Source organism: Micromys minutus (genome assembly GCF_963924665.1).
Source record: "Micromys minutus genome assembly, chromosome: 15".
NCBI classification, from domain to species: domain Eukaryota; kingdom Metazoa; phylum Chordata; class Mammalia; order Rodentia; family Muridae; genus Micromys; species Micromys minutus.
Window position 1 is genome coordinate 27,096,115 of NC_137984.1, and position 20,602 is coordinate 27,116,716.

At 39.8% G+C, this 20,602-nt stretch overlaps 1 protein-coding gene across 12 annotated transcripts in view; it reads right to left on the reverse strand.

Moving 5' to 3' along the window:
• Positions 1 to 19,675, reverse strand: part of ECT2 (epithelial cell transforming 2) — a gene marked incomplete at both ends in the record, with an annotated part of 47,191 nt that extends 27,516 nt beyond the window's left edge. For 2 of the 12 annotated variants that reach the window (XM_080929272.1, XM_080929267.1), the window contains 14 exons: positions 2,445 to 2,513; positions 4,022 to 4,141; positions 7,619 to 7,755; positions 8,838 to 9,060; positions 9,856 to 9,918; positions 10,020 to 10,135; positions 10,472 to 10,602; positions 12,967 to 13,040; positions 15,203 to 15,310; positions 16,017 to 16,106; positions 16,524 to 16,706; positions 18,718 to 18,810; positions 18,919 to 18,998; positions 19,546 to 19,675. In XM_080929272.1, coding sequence (XP_080785398.1) covers positions 2,445 to 2,513; positions 4,022 to 4,141; positions 7,619 to 7,755; positions 8,838 to 9,060; positions 9,856 to 9,918; positions 10,020 to 10,135; positions 10,472 to 10,602; positions 12,967 to 13,040; positions 15,203 to 15,310; positions 16,017 to 16,106; positions 16,524 to 16,706; positions 18,718 to 18,810; positions 18,919 to 18,998; positions 19,546 to 19,675 — 1,617 coding nt within the window. The remainder of the gene's footprint in view (positions 1 to 2,444; positions 2,514 to 4,021; positions 4,142 to 7,618; positions 7,756 to 8,837; positions 9,061 to 9,855; positions 9,919 to 10,019; positions 10,136 to 10,471; positions 10,603 to 12,966; positions 13,041 to 15,202; positions 15,311 to 16,016; positions 16,107 to 16,523; positions 16,707 to 18,717; positions 18,811 to 18,918; positions 18,999 to 19,545) is intronic. The other 10 variants (XM_080929268.1, XM_080929273.1, XM_080929271.1 and 7 more) reach the window with 9 other exon arrangements.
• Between the last annotated feature and the right edge of the window lie 927 nt (positions 19,676 to 20,602).

Sequence of the window (20,602 nt, forward strand, 5' to 3'; positions counted from 1 at the left end):
GAAAAACAGTTGGTTATGAATGTCACCTCAGACAATGATCTTTGTGACACAATCAACAATCACAATTAAATTTATATTAAAAAAAAAGTTTGAGGCTTCCTCACAATTTGTAACTACAAAACTTTCGTTTACAAAGAAACTGCTGCTAAACACAATGACACAGGCCTCGGCGCTGAACAGACTGCCAAGACTGCCAGGAATAGAGTACACTGGCCTACCAAACTCCAGGACGCCCTCAGCACTAGGGCAGGAGTTCATCTCAAAATCTTTCTCATTGCTATTCAAATGGCATCAACGGGTGCCCACAGCCTATGACATAAGACAGCATGTGCACTCATGCACACGTGTATGACATAAGACAGCATGTGCACTCATGCACATGTGTATGACATAAGACAGCATGTGCACTCATGCACACGTGTATGACATAAGACAGCATGTGCACTCATGCACACGTGTATGACATAAAACAGCATGTGCACTCATGCACACGTGTATGACATAAGACAGCATGTGCACTCATGCACACGTGTATGACATAAGACAGCATGTGCACTCATGCACACGTGTATGACATAAAACAGCATGTGCACTCATGCACACGTACACCTGCACACACAACACACATTAAAACAGGACAAATTTTTTTGAGTCTCAGTTGATACAGTGTTTGCCTAGTATACACAAAACCTGGGGTTTCCTCCCAGCACCATATAATCTAGGCATGACACATATATAAGGACTTGGCATTCAAAACCAGTTTTCAGAATAGAAATCAAATTTAGACTACAGAGTCTAAAATTAATAGATTTATTGTTTGTTGAAGAATCCAAATCACTAGTAAATACCAATCCTATTACCCAAAACTTGCAATTTAAAAAAATTTTTTTTTAATCTGAAGAGATAGCTGTACAGAGAATTTGCTACTTTTGCAGCAGGTGTAAATCTAGTACCCAGTGCCCACAGGAGGCAGGGAGTGTTCATTACACCCTGTAACTCCGATCCCAGGGAATCTAGTGCACCTTCTGGCCTCTGCAAGAACCCGCCTGCACTGATGTGCACATGCCCAGACTTTCACAGAAATACCATTAAAATCAAAACATACAATCTTTACAAACAAAGCATTAAGTCCTTGGCTAGGGCTGTAGAGATGGCTCAGTGGTTAAGGTCCTGAGGTCCTGAGTTCAATTCCCAGCAACCACATGGCGGGTCACAACCATCTGTAATGGGATCTGATGTCCTCTTCTGTCATGCAGGCACACATGCAAAAATAACTCATATGCATAAACTACATAGATAAATTTTAAAAATGTCTTGGCTAATTAAACATGTTACTAGTCATCAAATAAATCAAATTTCTATGTTTACAGTCCTCAAACAACCTGAACAATCATGTAAAAAATCAGGGCGAGGCCTCAGAAAACGAAAGCACTGTTGCAGAAAGAACATCATGAATGCAAATGCAGAACCTCAGCCTAAGGGATTCAAACAAAAGCAGTTTGTAGTCCCAGGACCTCAGAAAAATCAAAGTATTCTCTCTCTCTCTCTCTCTCTCTCTCTCTCTCTCTCTCTCTCTCTCTGTATGTGTGTGTGTGTGTGTGTGTGTGTGTGTGTGTGTGTGTGTGTTTTGTTTTTGTTTTGATACAGGGTCTCACTTTTAAATTCAGGCTAACCTCAGACTCTTAGTAATTCTCCTGCCTCGGCCTCCAAGTGCTAGTATTAGAGATGTAAGCCACACAACCTAGCACAAAATGATTTACTTACTAAATGTAAGCTACATGGATTTTGTAGGCCTTTTGTTGGGACAGGATTTAAAGGCTTCTGACTTACATTTTCTTGCCTCAATTTCCTAAGTGTTAGAAGGAGGGGTGTATCTATATCCTACCTTTTGTTTTTGTTTAATGTTTGTTAAAGGATTTTATAGTTCTAGAGACTGAATCCAGGCTCCATGCACTGTGGGCAAACACTAACACTGAACTATCCTGACCTCTAGCCTTAAATGAAAACATGAAATAAAAAGGTTTCTTTTTTCAAATGTGTAATAAACACTCAACAAGTACTCTTGCCTGAGTCTGATATGTGGCCCTTATCCTAACTAAGAAAGCAAATTCACAAGTTCGACAGAGGAAGACAAGATAAAAAATATATTTATGTGTGTATATATGTGTATCTATACAAGTTTTTAAATTACAATATTTATACATGAGATTATATGTATATCCCCATATCCATTTGGGATAGCAAAAAACTTTCCACAAAGGCCATTCTCCAACTGTGTTCTAAAGATGATCTTGTGTTCAGCTAGGCATTTTAAAATCATGTTTCCAAAGTCGTGAACAATCCTAGCACATTTTATAACCATGGGAAATGGCATTTTCCCATTGCTTTCCCTGCCCGTCCTTAATGAGACACCACTTAAATGTGAACTCTAAACAAACACTTACATATTTAAGAAAGATGTCACCAATGCTTCTGCTCTCGTCCCAGTTAGCAATAAGGTCTTCAAGATCATCCTGAAAAGGGGAAGAAAAAAGAAAAATCAAACATTTGAACCCAACAGTTCCTTACACAGCTAACAACATTCATGAGATCTGCTGGGGGGAAAAAAATCACATTATGAAGTACCATAATATAATGTGCAAACTTTTTATCACAACAAAGAATTAAATTCTTGTCTACAAAGACAACAACCTTTGAATTAAGAAAATATCGGGCTGGAGAGATGGCTCAGTGGTTAAGAGCACTGACTGCTCTTCCAGAGGTCCTGAGTTCAAATCCCAGCAACCACATGGTGGCTCACAACCATCTGTAATGAGATCCGATGCCCACTTCTGGTGTGTCTGAAAACAGCAACAGTGTACTTATATATAATGAATAAATAAATCTTTAAAAAAAAAAAAAGAAAGAAAATATAAATAGCACTGTCAGACAGACCAGACAGACCAATCCGAATTCCCCAATGACTGATAGATCAATGTTTTGTCTTACTAGCTATAAAAGTTGATTGACCTTATTAATTATGAAAAAGCTATTTTTAATCCTGCTGCTGTAGCAACTAATTTAACACAAGTCATTAAAAATTATAACCTGCAGCAGGGTCAAGCAAATTTTACTAAAAGGGACAGATGGTAAATATTCCAAGGCCATATGTGTTCTGTCATTAGCATTCAAGTCTGCAGAACAGAAGCAACAATACAAAGTATCAAATGGAGAGTGGAGAGACTGGACCCCTGAGTCCTAAATGGGATGCCTTTACCAAACCTCTCCCCTCAGGGCTCAGAGATCTATGCAGAGAAGGGAGAAATATTGTTACGAGCCATCTTAAAAGAAGCCAAAAGAAAAAAAAAAAAGCAGCATCTTCCAGACACAATAGAACTGAGCACATATAAGCTCAGAGACTGTGGCATCATACACAGTACCTACATACGTCTAAGCCAGACAGAACCCTGAGCACTAAGGGGAAAGAGACTTAAGTAAGTCCTACCCTAACAAAGAGATTATTAGGAACTGATACCTCCTGGGAAACAATTGGTTTTCTGCAATGGAGTGTCACTGGGTTTAGCAACCACCCTCCAGGGCAGGCTCCACACCAGAAGTTGGTCAACTCAAACTGAGATCTATGGGTCCCCCCCCACCCCCCTGGGCTCTTTTGTCTTGTTTTGGTATATCTATTGTCTTAATTTTTTTTTCTGGTCTTTTTTCATTGGCTTGTTATGTTTTTCTTCTTTTAAAAATGACAAGGGACATGAACTTGGTAGGAGCATGTAGGCAATGTTCATACACATACAATGTCAAAATTTTTTTTAGTGAAGACATTTACCATATTTAAGCCTAGAGTAGAGCAGTGTCTTAAACCCACCTAAGCAAGGAGGACTGCCATGAGCAAAAAGCCAGACACATTGTGAGATGCAAGTTCTACATACAATACTGATTGGCTCAGCTAGGTTAAAATATCTGAAATGCTACAATGAACATACACAACCCCCAAAGAGAATGTTATTGACCTTTAATACAAATTTACCTTTATCTTCATATGTACATCAAAGATATCTGGAATGCTCCCAAAAATAGTCTTGATCTCCTCGGGTGCAAGAATAGGTCCACCACGTTGTCCTTCTTCTTCTAAGGGTACCTGAAATAGCTAAATGGGGGAATCTAGACTAAGCAAACTGTGCGGAAAAAGAATAGCTACGATAGACAGTGATGTCAAGGAAAGTAGCTTCCTAAGTCTGACAGTCTTTTCCCATAACATTTTCTTTTTCATTCATTATATTGATATACTTTGTGCATACGCACATACAAGGTTGGGGGTTGGGGTACACAAGGTGGGTAAGAGCACTGGCTGCTCTTCCAAGGGAATCAAATTCGGGTCCCAGCTCCCATGTGGCAGTTTACATCCTTCTGGAACTCCAGTCCCAGGGAATCCCATGAACTCTTCTTTCCACAGGCACTGTGGCAAAAACATTCAATACACATAAAATAAAAATGAATCATTTTTTAAAAAAGAAACCAAATAAAGTATTAGAATTGGTAGAACGGGGGGGGGGGGCCTGTTTGTTTTCTGTTTTTATTGATTTGCACGGAAGAAAACAATAAGCTTTCCAGATACATAATAAAATTCTAATTGTTTTAGAAATGGTGGCATAGAAACTCAGTAGCCAAGAAACTAGACTTCTGGATCTCATATGAGGAGACCTTTCCTCTGTCCACTTATTGCTACAGTCATCATCACCATCCTTTTTATTGTTAATTATTATTATTGTACAAGACTGTATATGAAAGAGATGGGAGAGAGAGGAAGGAGGAGGGAAAACATGAGTCAAGCATGCAAAAATGCACAGATGGAGGTCAGAGAACAACTTTCAGAAGTCTATGTTTTTCCTTCTATCATGGGGGGCTGGGATCAACCTTAGTCATTATGGGTGTCTGAGGTAAGTGCTTTTTCCCCACACAGAGTGAGCTCACTGGTCCTGCTCTACCAATCAGAAAAGAGGGAAAGAAAAAAAATCTCATAGTAAATAAGTAGGTCGAGCAAGGTCACGAGATAAAAGGCAGCACGCACATAAACACAAAAGGCAAGCACATCTTACTCACATGACCCAGAAATACGCTTAACACAAGACTTGGGCTTTGGTGACGGTGCACACCTATAAATTAACTCAAAACAATCCATACGTGGGGAAAGTAAAGTCTAAGTGTATGAATTTCTACAAGAATTCTTTGTGACACTTCTCTGTGAATGTTTCAGCAAGGTCAGGGAGAAGCTGAAGAATCAAATTTTGGAGCTCAGACAGCCTAGATAGCCAAGCTGTCAGAAAGAGGAAAACAGGGAAGAGAAAGGAGGGAAGGGAGCAAAGTTATAGACACAAGCTAGTTAGATGACTCTGAAGGAACTCAGGCCTCAGGGGTGCACACCAGGATTCCACTTATGAGATGCCCCAAGAAGGACAACCAGGGAGATGTAACAGTTCTGATTCCAGAGAGCAATCACACAAATCCCCCCAGAAACAAGTAAATATTTAAAGTTACAAGTCAAGTGACAATAAGAAAATCAATTGTTCAGTCACGCACCGTGACAACACCACAGAAGACAGAAGCAAGTGAGTCTAAGTTACCAGAGCTTTTGGATGGCTGAGCAGATAGAGGCTCACCACCAAACCTGACAACTCCCATCTACAAAATCCACAGAACCCTTCAGGAAAGCTCTCTTCTGACCTGTGTTTGTCCACCTGCAGACAGGGCAATCCCACTGCCACAGCCTCCAGAGGGCTGGCCTGCTCCCAAGTCACCATGCCCAGATAACTGAAACTTTCATTACAAACGTGAAAGTGTCCCGTTGGAGGCACATTTCATGCCATTTTGCTTACATAAACTCAGCGAAGGTTCTAAAGGACTGTGTCCTGTATTGATGACAGTTCTTTCTTTCCCTTCCTCCGAGCCATGATGTTAATCATGGGTTGGATGCAGTGCTGCGTGTGCTGGACTATAGTGAGCTAATCTCAGCCCAAGAACACTCTCTTTAGGGTAGCTTTCTGTTTCTTTTTTTGGAATCAGTTTCAAAATCACTTAATTTTAATTTATCCACATAGATCAAACAAATACCCAAAACTTGCTTCTCTCTTTAGAAGGCTCTTATTACGGTAGATCAGCCTGGCCTAGAATTTGTGTTCCTCCTACCCTAGCCTACCAAGTATTGGGGTTTCAAATACGTACTACTATGCCCAGCTGCGGTTTTCTTTAAGTATTTTTATTTGTTTTTAGTAGATAGAGTTTGCCCTGATTATAAATATTGGGGGCAAGGTGTGAGTCTGTGTTTTAGAAAGAATAAACTGTTCAGCAACCTATTAAGTTGTATTAATAGTATGAACACTAAAATCTGTTCCTCATGTATTTTGCACATGCCCTTGCCTGTCCCTGTAATGGTCACATGTGTATGGCATGTGAATATGTGTGCACAAGTGTGCGTGAGTGTCGGAGCCTAAGGTTGATGTTGAGAATCACTCTCCATGACTCTTCCACCCTAGGCATTGAAACGAAGCAGGTCCTCTTGGTTTAACTCAGGGCTAGCCAATGTGGCTAATCTTACTAGTGACATTGCTCTGGGGATCCACAGTAACTTCGAAGATCACCCTGCATTACGGGGCTCTGGGATCAAGTTTCAGGCCCCGTGCTGCACAACAAACACTTTACCCTCTGAGCATTAGTCCCAGCCTTTCTTGTCCTTTACATTTTATTTTTCTATTTGTATGTACAAAACTGTGTCTCAAAAGTAGTTTTCATAAATGTCATTAAAAACTAGGACTAAGGGTGTAATTCAGTTGATAGTGTTTGCCTAACAGGCAGAGCCTGCAGGAAGCCCTGTGTTCATCCCCAGCACCACACAATCCTGGCAGAGTGGTGCACACCTACAGACCTGGCACTTAAGAGGCAGAAGGAGGATCATGAAAAGCATGAACACATCACTGATACCATATTGTACAGCTTCTCAGTATAGACGACCTTTAGTCACAATTCCTCTAGAACACAAACTTCAGAAAATCCTATCACTTCTAAACAAAGAAGTATCTAAACAATGTGGAAGCTGTAAACATCCAGACGTCAGTGTTGCCAACCCAGTTTTAGGGGGAGGAGTGTGTGACACACACCTCTTACAAGGACCTTTAGGCACAAGTGCCTGGTAGTAATTAACAAGACATCGTCAGAGCCACAGGTTACACAAAGTGTTACAGGAGAAGCCATTCTAGACCAAGTGCATGGCAGATTCTGACTGCGCTACTCTTACTAAAAAACAGTTAAGACAGTTTAATTAACTCAAAAAAACCTTAACACAATCCTACTAGGTTTGGTCTTCTCAGTCGTCCTGCTGTGGGGGTGGGACACACACCTATTACTGAAGTACTCAGGAGGCAGAGGAAGAGCTGAGGCCAGTCAACACTATGTGTGGAGTACCAGCCCAGCCAGAAATACACATCAAGATTTACCTCAACCCCATATCCACCACCACCACCCAAAAGAAAACCCAATGTCCTTTGAAAGAACAAAACAGAAAGTGAGAGGAAGGAAGACAAGAGAGAGTTTTAAACAACGGAAATCAGTCTACAACCACACTCATACTCACTTGAATGATTGTGGCCAGTATAGTGACATAGTTGCTCTCAGTCTGGTAGAGCTCTTTCGCCACCTGCCACCTAGCTGACTGCTTTGGAGGGACTGGAGTCGAACTTCTAGAGGACTTAGCACAAGACTTCGGCGTTTCTGGAGAAGAAGAAAGGATCCATTGGGAAGCAGATCTAAACATTATACAGACATTATAAAGCACTGCCACAGACATTTCTGTTAAAGTAAAGCTTCCTCATGGGATGAGGCCAGAAAGATGCAATGACCAAAAAGGCCATTAATTCAGAGGTGAGACGTGAGTCAATGGAGACTGCTCACCTGGCACTGAGGTTCAAGATTCAACCCAAATACCAACTAAAAAGCTAACAGAATGTCTGGAGAGATGGCTCAGTGGTTAAGAGCACTGGTTGCTCTTCTAGGGGTCCTGAGTTCAATTCTCAGCAACCACATGTTGGCTCACAACCATCTGTAATGAGATCTGATGCCCTCTTCTGGTGTGTCTGAAGACAGCTACAATGTACTTGTATATAATAAATAAATCTTTAAAAAAAAAAAAAGCTGACAGACATTTTTTTACTAGTAAATGGCCTATGCTCTTTAGATTTACCAAGGTCTTACACTGAAGGAAATCCCCTCAAAGAGAAGAAACTAAATGGTGAAAATAGGCGCCCTACATTGGATCCTAAACTAAAATACAAGAGTTTCTTCTTGTTGTTCAGGGGAGAGGAGGGTTAGAAATCAGGACATAATTAAGACCACTAGAGAAATCTAAAATAACTACCCTGTTCTCAAGTTCAGTGGCCTGTAAGACAGATACCACATTTTATAAACATACAAAAGTATACAGTAAACAATCACTCAACAAAAGTATTACTGTACACAGCTGATTTTTTGATTTTTTTTTTTTAAACAGGATTTTTCTTTTCTGGGTTTCTGTTGTTTTGGTTTTGTTTCTGTTTTGAGGCTAAGTCTCACACTGGCCAGACTATCTCAAACTCATCTTCTGGGTTCCACCTACTGAGTCCTGGAATCACAGGGGTGTATCACCTTTCCCAGCTACACTCAGCTGTTGTCTTGAAGTATCTTGTTTCCTCAACTGGAGCAAGGATATTAAGAGAAAAGATCTTTCGAGTTCATTCACCGTGGCAGGGATTTATTCTATTAGTCATTCCAGTACACTCTGTCTTAAAGATTAATTCCATGAGACATGAATGGGCTACCTCCATAGTGAATGCTGGACTCGGGAGTGTTGGAGATATCCAGAAGTGATCCAATAGAAAGGGAATGCTCTGCTGAGGGCCGTTTTCGAGGAGGGAAAGGAGAGAGATCAGTCTCCCTGGAGAGCTGAGCCAGGGTTTCTTTTAATCTCCGTCTTTTGCGGTTGCTGTTTGGAGTGCTTAGAGAAAGCAGAGACACTGATTTCTTAAGCTCAGGAGTATTAGCCTGAAGTCAAAAGCACAAAAGTGTTTAATGTTACTATGATTGTTCTAACAAACACAAACATGAAAAATACATCTCAAATGACAAAACCCCAAAATTTTTACACCAATTCGTATAGTCTTCTAGGTAATTCAGAAGCTTCATTTAAAAAAAGAAATGTGGTTCAGACGCTACTCTGTAACCACCTAACCCCATTTTGTTCATAGTACCTTCTCCACTGAATAACCATCGTTCAACTTGTGTTTTATAAGCTACTCTTTCTCAAACATGGACAAAGAAAGGATGAGCCACACTTCTTTTCCATGTGTCTCAAGAATATAGTAGTGAGGGAACTGAAGAGTTCAATATTTCCTGAAAAATATCCCAAATTCAAACAAGAGTTTGAAGTACTCTGTCACTGCATCTAAAGCACATTTTAGTGCTAAAGAACTTGGCATCAGGCTGGAGAGATGGCTCAGTGGTTAAGAGCACTGACTGCTCTTCCAGAGGTCCTGAGTTCAATTCTCAGCAACCGCATGGTGACTCACAACCATCTGTAATGGAATCTGATGCCCTCTTCTGGTGTGTCTGAAGACAGCAACAGTGTACTCACATAAAATAAATAAATAAATCTTTATTAAAAAAAAGAACTTGACATCAAGAATACAAACATGTGTATACATATATCTATGTATGTATGTATGTATACTTTAAATATTTAACACCTAGATTATACTAATTATACCATGCTTTTTAAATGTTCTGGATATAATAGTATCAATTCTGCACTAATTCACAGAACTAAGAGCAAAAACACACCTTTTCATACAAATACATAGTTTCTCCAGCACGAGCATCCATCTGAATGCTTCCCCAAAACCACTAAAAGAGAGGAAAATATTTTAATTAAGATTTTAAATTGACCTTAGAAGAGAAGCTATAGAATTGTTAAAGCTAACTAGTTTCATTCTGGAGTTACTTGCCTCTTGCTTGACCACAAAAAGTTTCTTTGAAGGTTCGAATGGAAGTTCCTTGACTGTATTCTCTTCAACAATAAGGTGAGTGCACCTTTCATCCCCAACTGGCAAATAGCTACCTCCTAAAGAGAACAGAAACACAGATCAGCCAAATAACAGTTCTCCAAATCTCCATCTCTAAAGTAGCTTTTATTATGAAGTGGTTATTTATATGAAATCGGTTATTTCTAACAAAGACTTAAAGAGTTTGTTTTGCTTGGTTCAGGGTACAGTCCACTGATGACAGGTAAGCCATGACAGGAGAAGCAGAGAAATACATGCAGGCATTCAGCTCACTTTTGCCTTTGTGTGCAGAGTGGTACCACTCACATTAGGGTGGGTCTTCTCCCTCCATTACCCCTGTCTAGACACTCCCTCTCTGGACAATACCAACCACCACATACATCATGTTACCTGACCTTGCATTTCAGTCATTTCTTCCATGCTGTGCTTCTCTTCATCTGAAAATCCCAGGAAACTTAAAATGCAATCTTGGAATGGAGGAACTTTAAATTCATTTCTAAACTCATCAGCTGCTGCACAGAAACACCTAAAAACAAAACGTTCACTTCTAAAACCAGCTTAAATTCCATCAGCTAGGCAAATTAGTTTGTGAAATCTCAGTAATTCAAGGTCTAAAAACAATAAATGTATTTATTAAAAATATTTTGCAGATTCATGATATAGCCAAAGAAGGAGGTTCTAATCCAGGTGGTCTTTTTTTTTTTTTTAAAGAATTATTTGAGTACACTGTAGCTGTCTTCAGACACAACAGAAGAAGGCATCATCAGATTCATTACAGATAGTTGTGAGCTACCATGTGGTTGCTGGGATTTGAATTCAGGACCTCTGGAAGACCAGTTAGTGCTCTTAACCACTGAGCCATCTCTCCAGCTGGATCTAGGTGGTTTTAATTGGTGACATAATGTGCAGCTTTGGAGAAGCTTGTCATCAGAATGCTGAACTGGCCTGCTTAGATTCCTGATTTCAGGGACTTTCAGTCAAATCCAGTCCAGACAGACATCAGAGGTCACAACAATTGTAGTGTGGCCTTTTTAAGGCCATCCAACTCCCCCCCGCCCCACCCCCCACAAGGATATCTCAACACCCATATTACAGCTTGAAGAACCCAATAAAGATTCGTCACCCCAATTCCCTAGACTTAGGGTAGGCTGAAGGTGTTTGTTCTAAGGTTTTTTTTTTTTAAAGTAAGGAACTTCGAAATGGTCATAATTTAACAGGAAGGAATTAGCTAGATTAATTTGTACGGCCATAATCTCATTTGGTAACTAAGCTAAAGTCATATCTTACATTGGTAGAAATTTTTGTAATTGATACTAAGTTGAAGTTATAATAATGCTTTGTGTAGATACATAATCTCCAAAGGCGTCAGAAGTCCACAGAATGACGTTTATGGACAATTCCTTTTTAAAGATCATTTGACTAGAGACCTGTCTGCTCCTGACAGCACTCCTTCTTAGGTTCTAAGAAAATGAGCATCAATGGGGTTGCTCTGATTGTGGCAAGACATCAACTAGGCAAGAACTGCCTCAATTCATCTACACACAATACTGTCCAGAAAGAGACACATTATGCAGAATAGTCAACTGATAACCTGTGCTGAGCCAAAATTATCAGCCCATCAAAAGTCTGCATTACAAAGGTCTGTCAGATGATCCTGGGCCAGAAGGCCAAAGACTGATGCTCCACCATTTCGAGGAATGATCACTGTCCAGGTGATCAGTGGTCTCTATAAATTGGCTAAGTTTTGGAAGCTGTGTTTTCATGCTTCTCATAATTTCAGGTAATAGTCATTCTCAGATTTCTGACAGAGCTGAAGATTATTTTAGTCTCATAGTCTACCCAAGCTAATTAACTTTGAGAAAGCATTTAGATTATTTTCAAATGGTAATAGTGTACACTGCTTACATTTGAGGGAAAAGCTTTTTTTTTTTTAATTAAACAAAAAGGGTGAAGTGTAGATTGATGTCTATAAGCAGGTGAGAGCTGGCACTAGTAAGGTCAAGATCATACTTGATTAGATGGTAGAAAGTGGGGTGGGGACAACGTTTTGGTAAGGCTGGAGAGAAGAGAAGAGGAGGTTCTAGAACCAGGTACTTTTAATTGGCAATAGGTAGATTTGATTATTTCTAAGGGTTTCTATGGGTCAATTTGTTTTATCCGGTAGAAGGTTTACATCTTTCTCAAATGGTTATTGTGTAGAAGTATTATAAATTGAGAATTTAACATAAATCTGATTTTTAAACAAAAAGAAGAAAATATTTTACATAAAGTCCTAAAGAGTTGGTTTTGGTTTTGTCTGCTTTGTTTTGTTTAATAAAAGAGGAGGTTGGCCTGGAAAGATGGCTCAGTGGTTAAGAGCACTAACTGCTCTTCCAGAGGTCCTGAGTTCAATTCCCAGCAACCACATGGTGGCTCACAACCATCTGTAATGAGATCTGATGCCCTCTTCTAGTGTGTCTGAAGACAGCTACAGTGTACTTACATATAATAAATGAATAAATATTTAAAAAATAAAATAAAAGAGGAGACTGTCTGGATGCTGCTTAGTAGAAAATGAAATTAGCATGTATAGGTCTTGTATCTGACAAAATAATCAGACAAGCTTCACATTATTCAAATCCTGGCTAGGCTTTTGAATCCAGTCTCCTGAAATTTTATATAACGTTGATGTACCATAGCAGACAATGTGCAACTGGGAGGTTAGCAAAAACAAATAATAATAAGAAGAAACTTTAATTAATACAACTTAATTAATTAATACAACTTAAATGTATCTAAGCATAAAGTACAAAACACACACACACACACACACACACACACAAGTGTCTTTTTAAAAAGGAAAATAACATGGTGAATTCACACAATAAACTATGGACTCCTGAGCACTTACTGTTCATTGCGTCTTTCCCATGCTTTATAAATCCATTCTGGCCTCATAATTGGAGTACCCAGGCTCACAGCAACCTAAAAATATTAGCACAAATTACAATGGGTTTTCAAGGAAGTGCTTTAAAGAATTAATGTATAAAATCATTAGCGAACTTTACATCATATTTTGTTAAAGTTATGGTGACTTTAAATAAGTTCCATGGTATATGAATTCTTTTATTCTATTTTCTATCATTATAGCTCTTTCTCCTTTTGTTCTGTTCACACCTTAGAAGCACTGGATAAAACAGGACTACAAAAGAAAACATGGAATGACTGTGGGGTGGTGGACTGTGCCAGGGAGCTTGGTATGGTTGAGTGGATTGGAAGCCCCAGAGTCCCTGAGAGGGAACACGAGAGAAAGGTAGGAGCTTCACCTGCTTCTGATCAGGCCCTGTCACATGACCACACTCACTACATAGAAACATGACAGTTTTTTATGCGAACAAGGTATCTAGATAGACCCTGAGAATTTAGCCAATAAGCTTCCCTTCCTGGACATCCCTTCCTGCAAAAGGTATTTAATCTCCAGTCCATCCGGAGGAAGTGGTATTCCACTTTCCAAGATGAACAATCAACAAACAGTTTGGAACCAAGGACTGTCTCTCTCACCAAGAATCACTGTAGGGAACATGGGGAAAGCCTTTGTCTACCGACCCTCACCACTTAAGTATCCACAGAAGGCCCCTCTGTGCTCCAAGGCTCACCACCACTAAGCTAAACCTGAGTTCCCCATCCCCACAGCCCCGGCCTCTGAAGCTCCTCCTCCACTTCCAGAAGCATCTGGATGTCCAGGAGTCTAAGAAACCCTGGCCCCAGACTCACTGCAGGACTGTGAACCCCTGACCCCCAGTTCCCGACTCCTCTGCACGGTTCCCAGCAGCAATTGGACATTCAGGAGTCAGGGAACAGCAGCTTTGGCCTCCCACAGCGTAGGCTGTGTTTTCCCACCCAGAGTGGTCTATTGGTGATTCCAGAGCAAAACACAGTACCACAACAACATCACTAAACTCATGGAATATGAATGTTTTTAGGGACGGTCTAGAGTGAAGAGACCAATCATTCTCTAAGAGTAGTTCTCATCCTGGAGAGGAGGAGGGGCAGAAGCACAGCCCTGGCAATGTAGCCAGCACCAGAGCCTCTGACCTTAGTAACATTCAGGCAAATATGAAGACACTATGTGTGATCTTGTAGTTATCAGAATAATCTTGCTGTGTCAATGTAGAATGAAGCTTTTTGTTATGATATTCCAATCTTAAAACAAGGGTAATATATATTACTTAGGTTTTATCAGTGGCACAGTCATTACTTATAGAGTGCTTATAGAATGGACAATGAAAAGTTTTCCACATACACCAACTGGCCTGCAAATGAATGACCTTTACCAGCACAAGCATTTAAACCTAGAAGGTTTTGATACTGTTTGTATCCATACATTTGGGGTGGAGGTAAACTGTCTTAACACTGGACTGTTTGACACTTAATATACAACTAAAGACAAATAAGATTTCTCTTAACAAGTTACTTATCCTTACATTTATTTGAGGCATGAGGAGTAGCCCTCAAGACCTGAAACAGAAGGTTTACTAGAAGGATTTTAACAATGATTGCACAGCACAGTGGATGAAGATCACGGCAATGAACTGGGAACTCAGAAGGACTGAACACAGCGTTTACCTGTACTTTACCACAGCAATCCCATCTCACAAGCACCCTCACAATCACACCAACCTCAACACCTACCTTCAGTCTCACTCAAGGTTGTTTTGAGATGGGCATAACAAGGGCTAACCTCGGACATATGTAGACAAGGACAATAGTCACTGATTCTCCTGTCCTGCTTTCTACTTGCTGGGCTCACACTCGAGCACCGTGCACGATGACAGGTGCACAGTCCTGGGGACTGAACAAGTCCTCTATGTGTGCCAAGCAAGCACTCTGCAGCTAAGCTATGTCACGATCCCTTTACTGACATTCCAGCCGCCATCTGATCCTCACAAGTGGTAGAACCAACAGAAGAGTGACGTCATTAAACCCAAGCCAGGCACGGCAGATCATGCCTATGAAGGAGCTCAGCAGAAACAGAACACTAATGAGCTCAAGGCCAGCCTGGCCGACACAATCATTTCTACATTATCCTGGACTAGGGTGTAAAACCATCTCCAAATAAACATCACAAAATTAGTAAGCTTACGTACCCTAAATTTTTCTCCTTGTGTACAATTGGCCACCAGATGTGTCACCTTGGAATTACATTCCTTCCGAATAACTCCACCCATATGATGAACCAATGTCACCAATTTGACCTCAAAAGAGAAATTAAACAAAATTGATTTTAATTAATTTGAACACCTGTACCGATAACTCATTTAACATAACTACTTTACAAAACTTAAAAAAAAACTTTTAAAAGAGTAGCTATTATTGCTACAGGTAAATCTATAAACAATACACAGTATTGAGTTAGTAGACAACCAACTCTAATACTGCCTAAACACACGAACTTATTATGTTCACTTATTCACCTTTTTTTTACAATATTGGGAACTGAAGCCAAGGTCATACACCCACAAATATATCAAGATTTTTTACAGTTTCTCTTTCTTTATGTGTCTGTGAGTATGCACACATGTAAGTAGGGACCCACTGAGGCCAGAAGCAGGTGTCCCCCAAAGCTGGCATTACAGGCAGCTATGAGACGTTTGCTGGGAAACAAACTTTTGCCCACTAAGGAGCAGCAAGTGCTCTCAACCACTGATTCACCTCTCTAACAAGAGAATAAAACAGTTCACATAGTAATGGAACTTTCTATTAACTCACAGGCCAACTACTACTTACAAAACAGTCTTTTTTCAACTTAGAAATTTCTTTAAAATTTAGAATCTGATACTCATAGCACTTTTACTTCAAGACCTTTTAAATGAAATCATGGCACCAAAGAGAAGTAAGTAAATAAGTGCAGTTTAATTCTGTATTAGCGGGACAGTGTCTTCACAGTCGCCTTATACTTACGAGCTCCTCCTTCTTCCTAAACCCAGTGAAGCAGAGTACCAGGCTCAGCATGCTCGTACAATACAGCGGCCGGCAGGAATATGGCAAGGGCTAGAGGAACAATTTCAAACTCATGAGCCTCCTTTTCAGTTAGGATTAGAAAACATTTCCTGAACCTTAAAGGTTTCCCAATTAACTTTTCAATACTCAAGTCACACACACACACACACACACACACACACACACGCACGCACGCACGCACGCACGCAAAATGTTTTTAAAAAATTTTTCCTAATTAAAATCTTGTGATAACGGATATGGTACCAGTTTTAAGTGGAAGAAAGGCTTATGTGTACATCCTCTTGGAAGCCAATCTCATGGCATGAGCCCTGTCACTCAGTAACAATGAATTATTCTTACCCTAAGTGCTGCGCACACCCAACAGTTAATAGCACTTTCTAGTTATAAATGTTCAAAGACTGCATTAATAAAAATGTCTTCTTGAGATAACAAAGGTGCATTTCTTACCTCTCCCCTTTGTGCACAGTTGAGTATAACTGGTGGTCCAACAATCCTACAGTCAGCCTTGTATAAGTCATTGAAGACAGAAGTCCGGAAGTCAGTAACTACAAATATATTCTCAAACTCTGGGGAATCCAAACTTCCAAGTTCTTCCATTGAGTCCATCTTTACACAGGGCACTTTCATTTCCTGGATTTTTTTCATAGTTATTACAATTAAAGTAATTCATAGATAATATAAAATAGTACATGACTCCCTAAAACTGACTCCTGTACTTTTACTTTAACTGTTAAGGTCTACAATTACCAACATAACACATAACAGTGTAGAACCATACGCCTCTACTTTATATGTCACATATCCCCCTAAACACTAAGACGGAACTGTAAAGAATAAACACAGGCTCTATGACTCTGTGGTCTATAAGCCACATAGCACACGGAGTAAGTTCCAGGTACTAGAACAGCAGGTAATTTCCTTTCTGGTGTTGTAGTTTTAGCTTTTGGTACTGATGGGGATTGAACCTAGAACTCAAAGCATGCCAGGCAAGCACTCTACCCATGAGCTATGTCACAGCCTTTATATTGTTTTATTTTGAGGCAAGGTTTTGACATTGCCCGGGCCAGCCTTAAACCCTCACCAATCTTTCTGGCCTCAGCCCACTGAGTAATAAAATTTCAGGCATGAGCCGCATTTAAAAAAAAAAATTATGTACATGTATTTTGATACATTATTATATATATATTATATATTATTATTATTCTGAACAAGAAAAATTATAATCTACCTACACAGGTATCTTAAAAATAAATAAACACTTACTAAAAGGTTAACATTCCCATTTCAATACATATGCTGTAAAGAGAGGTCATGAGCCAAGCTGGCTGCATTAGGACACATGTATGATACACAAAGGCAAGTATTTTATTAAAAGTATCTTCATGGGCTAGAGAGATGGCTCAGTGGTTAAGAGCACTGACTGCTCTTCCAGAGGTCCTGAGTTCAAATCCCAGCAACCACATGTTGGCTCACAACCATCTGTAATGAGATCTGATGCCCTCTTCTGGTGTGTCTGAAGACAGCTACAGTGTACTTATATATAATTTAAAAAAAAAAAAAAAAAAAAAAAAAAAAAGTATCTTCATTTGGAAAGAAAAAAATTGGGTGAGATGTGGTAGCGCATGCTTTAACTGAATTCGAAGCCTGCCTGGTCTATAAAGCAAGTCCAGGACAGCTAGGGCTACATAGACACCCTGCCTCAAAAAGAATTTTTAAAAAAAAAATTTTTAATTAAAAAAATAAAATACTGAAGCGCTTACATAATTCTTGTGTAAACAGAACAGAAAAAAGAACTCTGAATATATTAATATACTATTTAAGCTTTAATTTGAAAGACTGGCGTGATGGGCCAAATCATCTATCCCTGAAGTTCTTATGTTGAAAGCTAACTCAAACTTAACAGTATGCAGCTAAGGTCATCCCAGCGGCAACTGGAGTGAACTGAGATGTGCAGGTGGCCTTCATCCAGTCTGACTCAGGCGCTCATAGGAAGTCTGAACACACAGGATAACCAGCAGAGACGTAGTGCACAGAAACAAGGCTGTGCAGGACGCAGCAAGAGAGCCATATGCAGACCAGACCAGGCACTGGTTTCAGACTTTAAGCTCTGTCCTTTACTCTATCAGTATTATTTATGCAGTCTGTAATACTTTGTCTGAACAGCCTTAGCAAACTAATGTAACTGAAGGCCAGAGCTTTAGCCCAGTAAAATGCTTGCCCAGTATACACGACGCCCTGGGTTCAATCTGACAATCACTTTATAATAAATAGTAATTATTATAAAGACAAACTAAAGAATGTATATACTACAAATGCTGAGGCAAAGTAACTGATAATCACTGCTAGTTGTTATATGCTGGAAAATAGCAAGGATTTAAACGAAACATAAAATTAATGAGGAAAAGTACTTAAACATGTAAGAAAATTATCAGATCTTTGTACCCATTACATTTTCTTAAATACTGAAGTTCCTAAAATTTGATTTTCTAATAGATGCTATAATTTGGGGGTTCAGAAACAACTTCCAACATTTCTAATTCAGAGTGCGCAATACACCTCGTGCCTGATTCCAATCACCAGAGTGAAGTAATTCAATCGAGGGAAGTGAAGCATGCCACATGCAATGAAATGCTTGACCTACCATATTAATAATACTTTTTATTAATTTTTCATCCGATTTTCCAGGACAACTTTCTTTTATCTTTATAACAGGGACTTCCATTATCTTAACAGTCTGTAGAAAAGAGACTTAAGTGTAAGATTATGAAAGATAGGAAAGTATTTACAAAGATGGGTGAAGAATCTCTTCAGAAATGAACTACAAACCCAAACTCCTCCTTACCTTTACAGCATTTAGAAGCTCTTCTTGTTTCCCAGCTTCCTGGACCATTATCACTCTTGCTTCAACCTGAGGCATTTCTTCTATTAAGATGTAAAATGTTTCAATGTGGTTATAAGGTACCAACAGCACAATTAGTAGTTCTAGGCCCTCCTTCTAGCTAGAAAGGCTACATCTGAGAAGAGCAAAATATTCCCACAAGTTAAAATAACCTAATTCTGAATTTTCAACAAAAATACTTGACCACAGTATCACTTTTAAAAAGGATACGTACATTGTAGCAAAAGGCACACACCAAAGAAACAATTCCCACTAAAGAAGCCATTTAGGAAGCATGACCCTCCTCCTTAAAGTACATAAAACTTAAGAAAACATTAAAAAGCAAACCACAAGCAGCTTCTCACTTAAGCATGAATAAGCGCCAACCAACAATGTTACAGCAAGACAGCCTCAGTACAAAGCAATGTCAACACTAAGACACTCCCTTTTTCAAAGTGGGGGGAACATCTACCCAAACGATGGACAGAGAATGTAGACCTAGAGCCCTAACTACTCAATACAAAAAATCCAGTAGTGAGCACTGTATGACTTAATCAACAACTGTGTTTTTAAAGCAGACACTAGGCTTACCATCGACACTTGAAGTAGGCGCCATGCACAAGTTTTCCTTGGATGTTTCAGTAACTTTAGAATCAAAAACTGAAGAGTCTGCCAAGCTAGTTATCTCAGTAGGAGATGGTAACGCGCTGTCGTCGGCCATGGTTTGAACTGCTTTACGAAGCCTGCAACAGGGAAACGTGCCATGTGAATGCATGAGACAAGCATGGTCACTGAGCAACAAGCTTTCCAACAGTGGCTCAGCCTTCCTAACGCCGCAAACCTGTGATTCAGTTCCTCCCCGACTGGAAATGCACTCCACTGCTACTCGATAGGATAATTATGCTGTCGTTATGAATTATACTGTAAATATCTGAGATGTAGGATAAGTGATGACCAAAGGGGTCGACACCCACAGACTGACAACCACTGACTTAGATGCTGTACTTGTGAATCTAGAATTTGTAAACTGGGCCCGGGAGGTAGGGTAGCTAGATGGTCATGCCTGTAATCTCAGCACACAGGAGGTGGAGGTACAAAGGTCAGGAGTTGGAGGTCATCCCTGGAAACATGAATTCAAAGCAAATGTGGGGTACAAGAGAGCCTGTCTCAAAACCTCCACGAGCCTATGTTTTCTTGTCTATTAAACTGCTCAGGCATGATTTATAAAAATACAAAAAAAAAAAAAAAAAAAAAAAACACAGAAAACTCCCTGCACACAAAAGGTACAAATATTTTTCTCTTTCTTCTACACCTCTCTTCAACCCATTCTCCTACTAAACGTCTACACATCTCCCCACCAATAACCCCAGCTTTACTCTTCACCTCATCCACCCTGCCCAAACCTCCTGTCGGTCTCACATCAAGGTTCCAGGCAGTGTTCAAGGCTAAATGGCAGTTTGCTTTATAAGTGCGTGCATTTCATGGTGATCAGCTCTGCAGAGCACGCCAGCTTCAATCCTCACTCGACTCCACCTTTATGGATTCTCAGAATCTGTCATAGGTCACTGGATGGCTTACATATCATTGGCATTTTTATAGTAATTCCTAAACATTGCCAAGATTTGGCAAGATTAATAAAGATTTATAA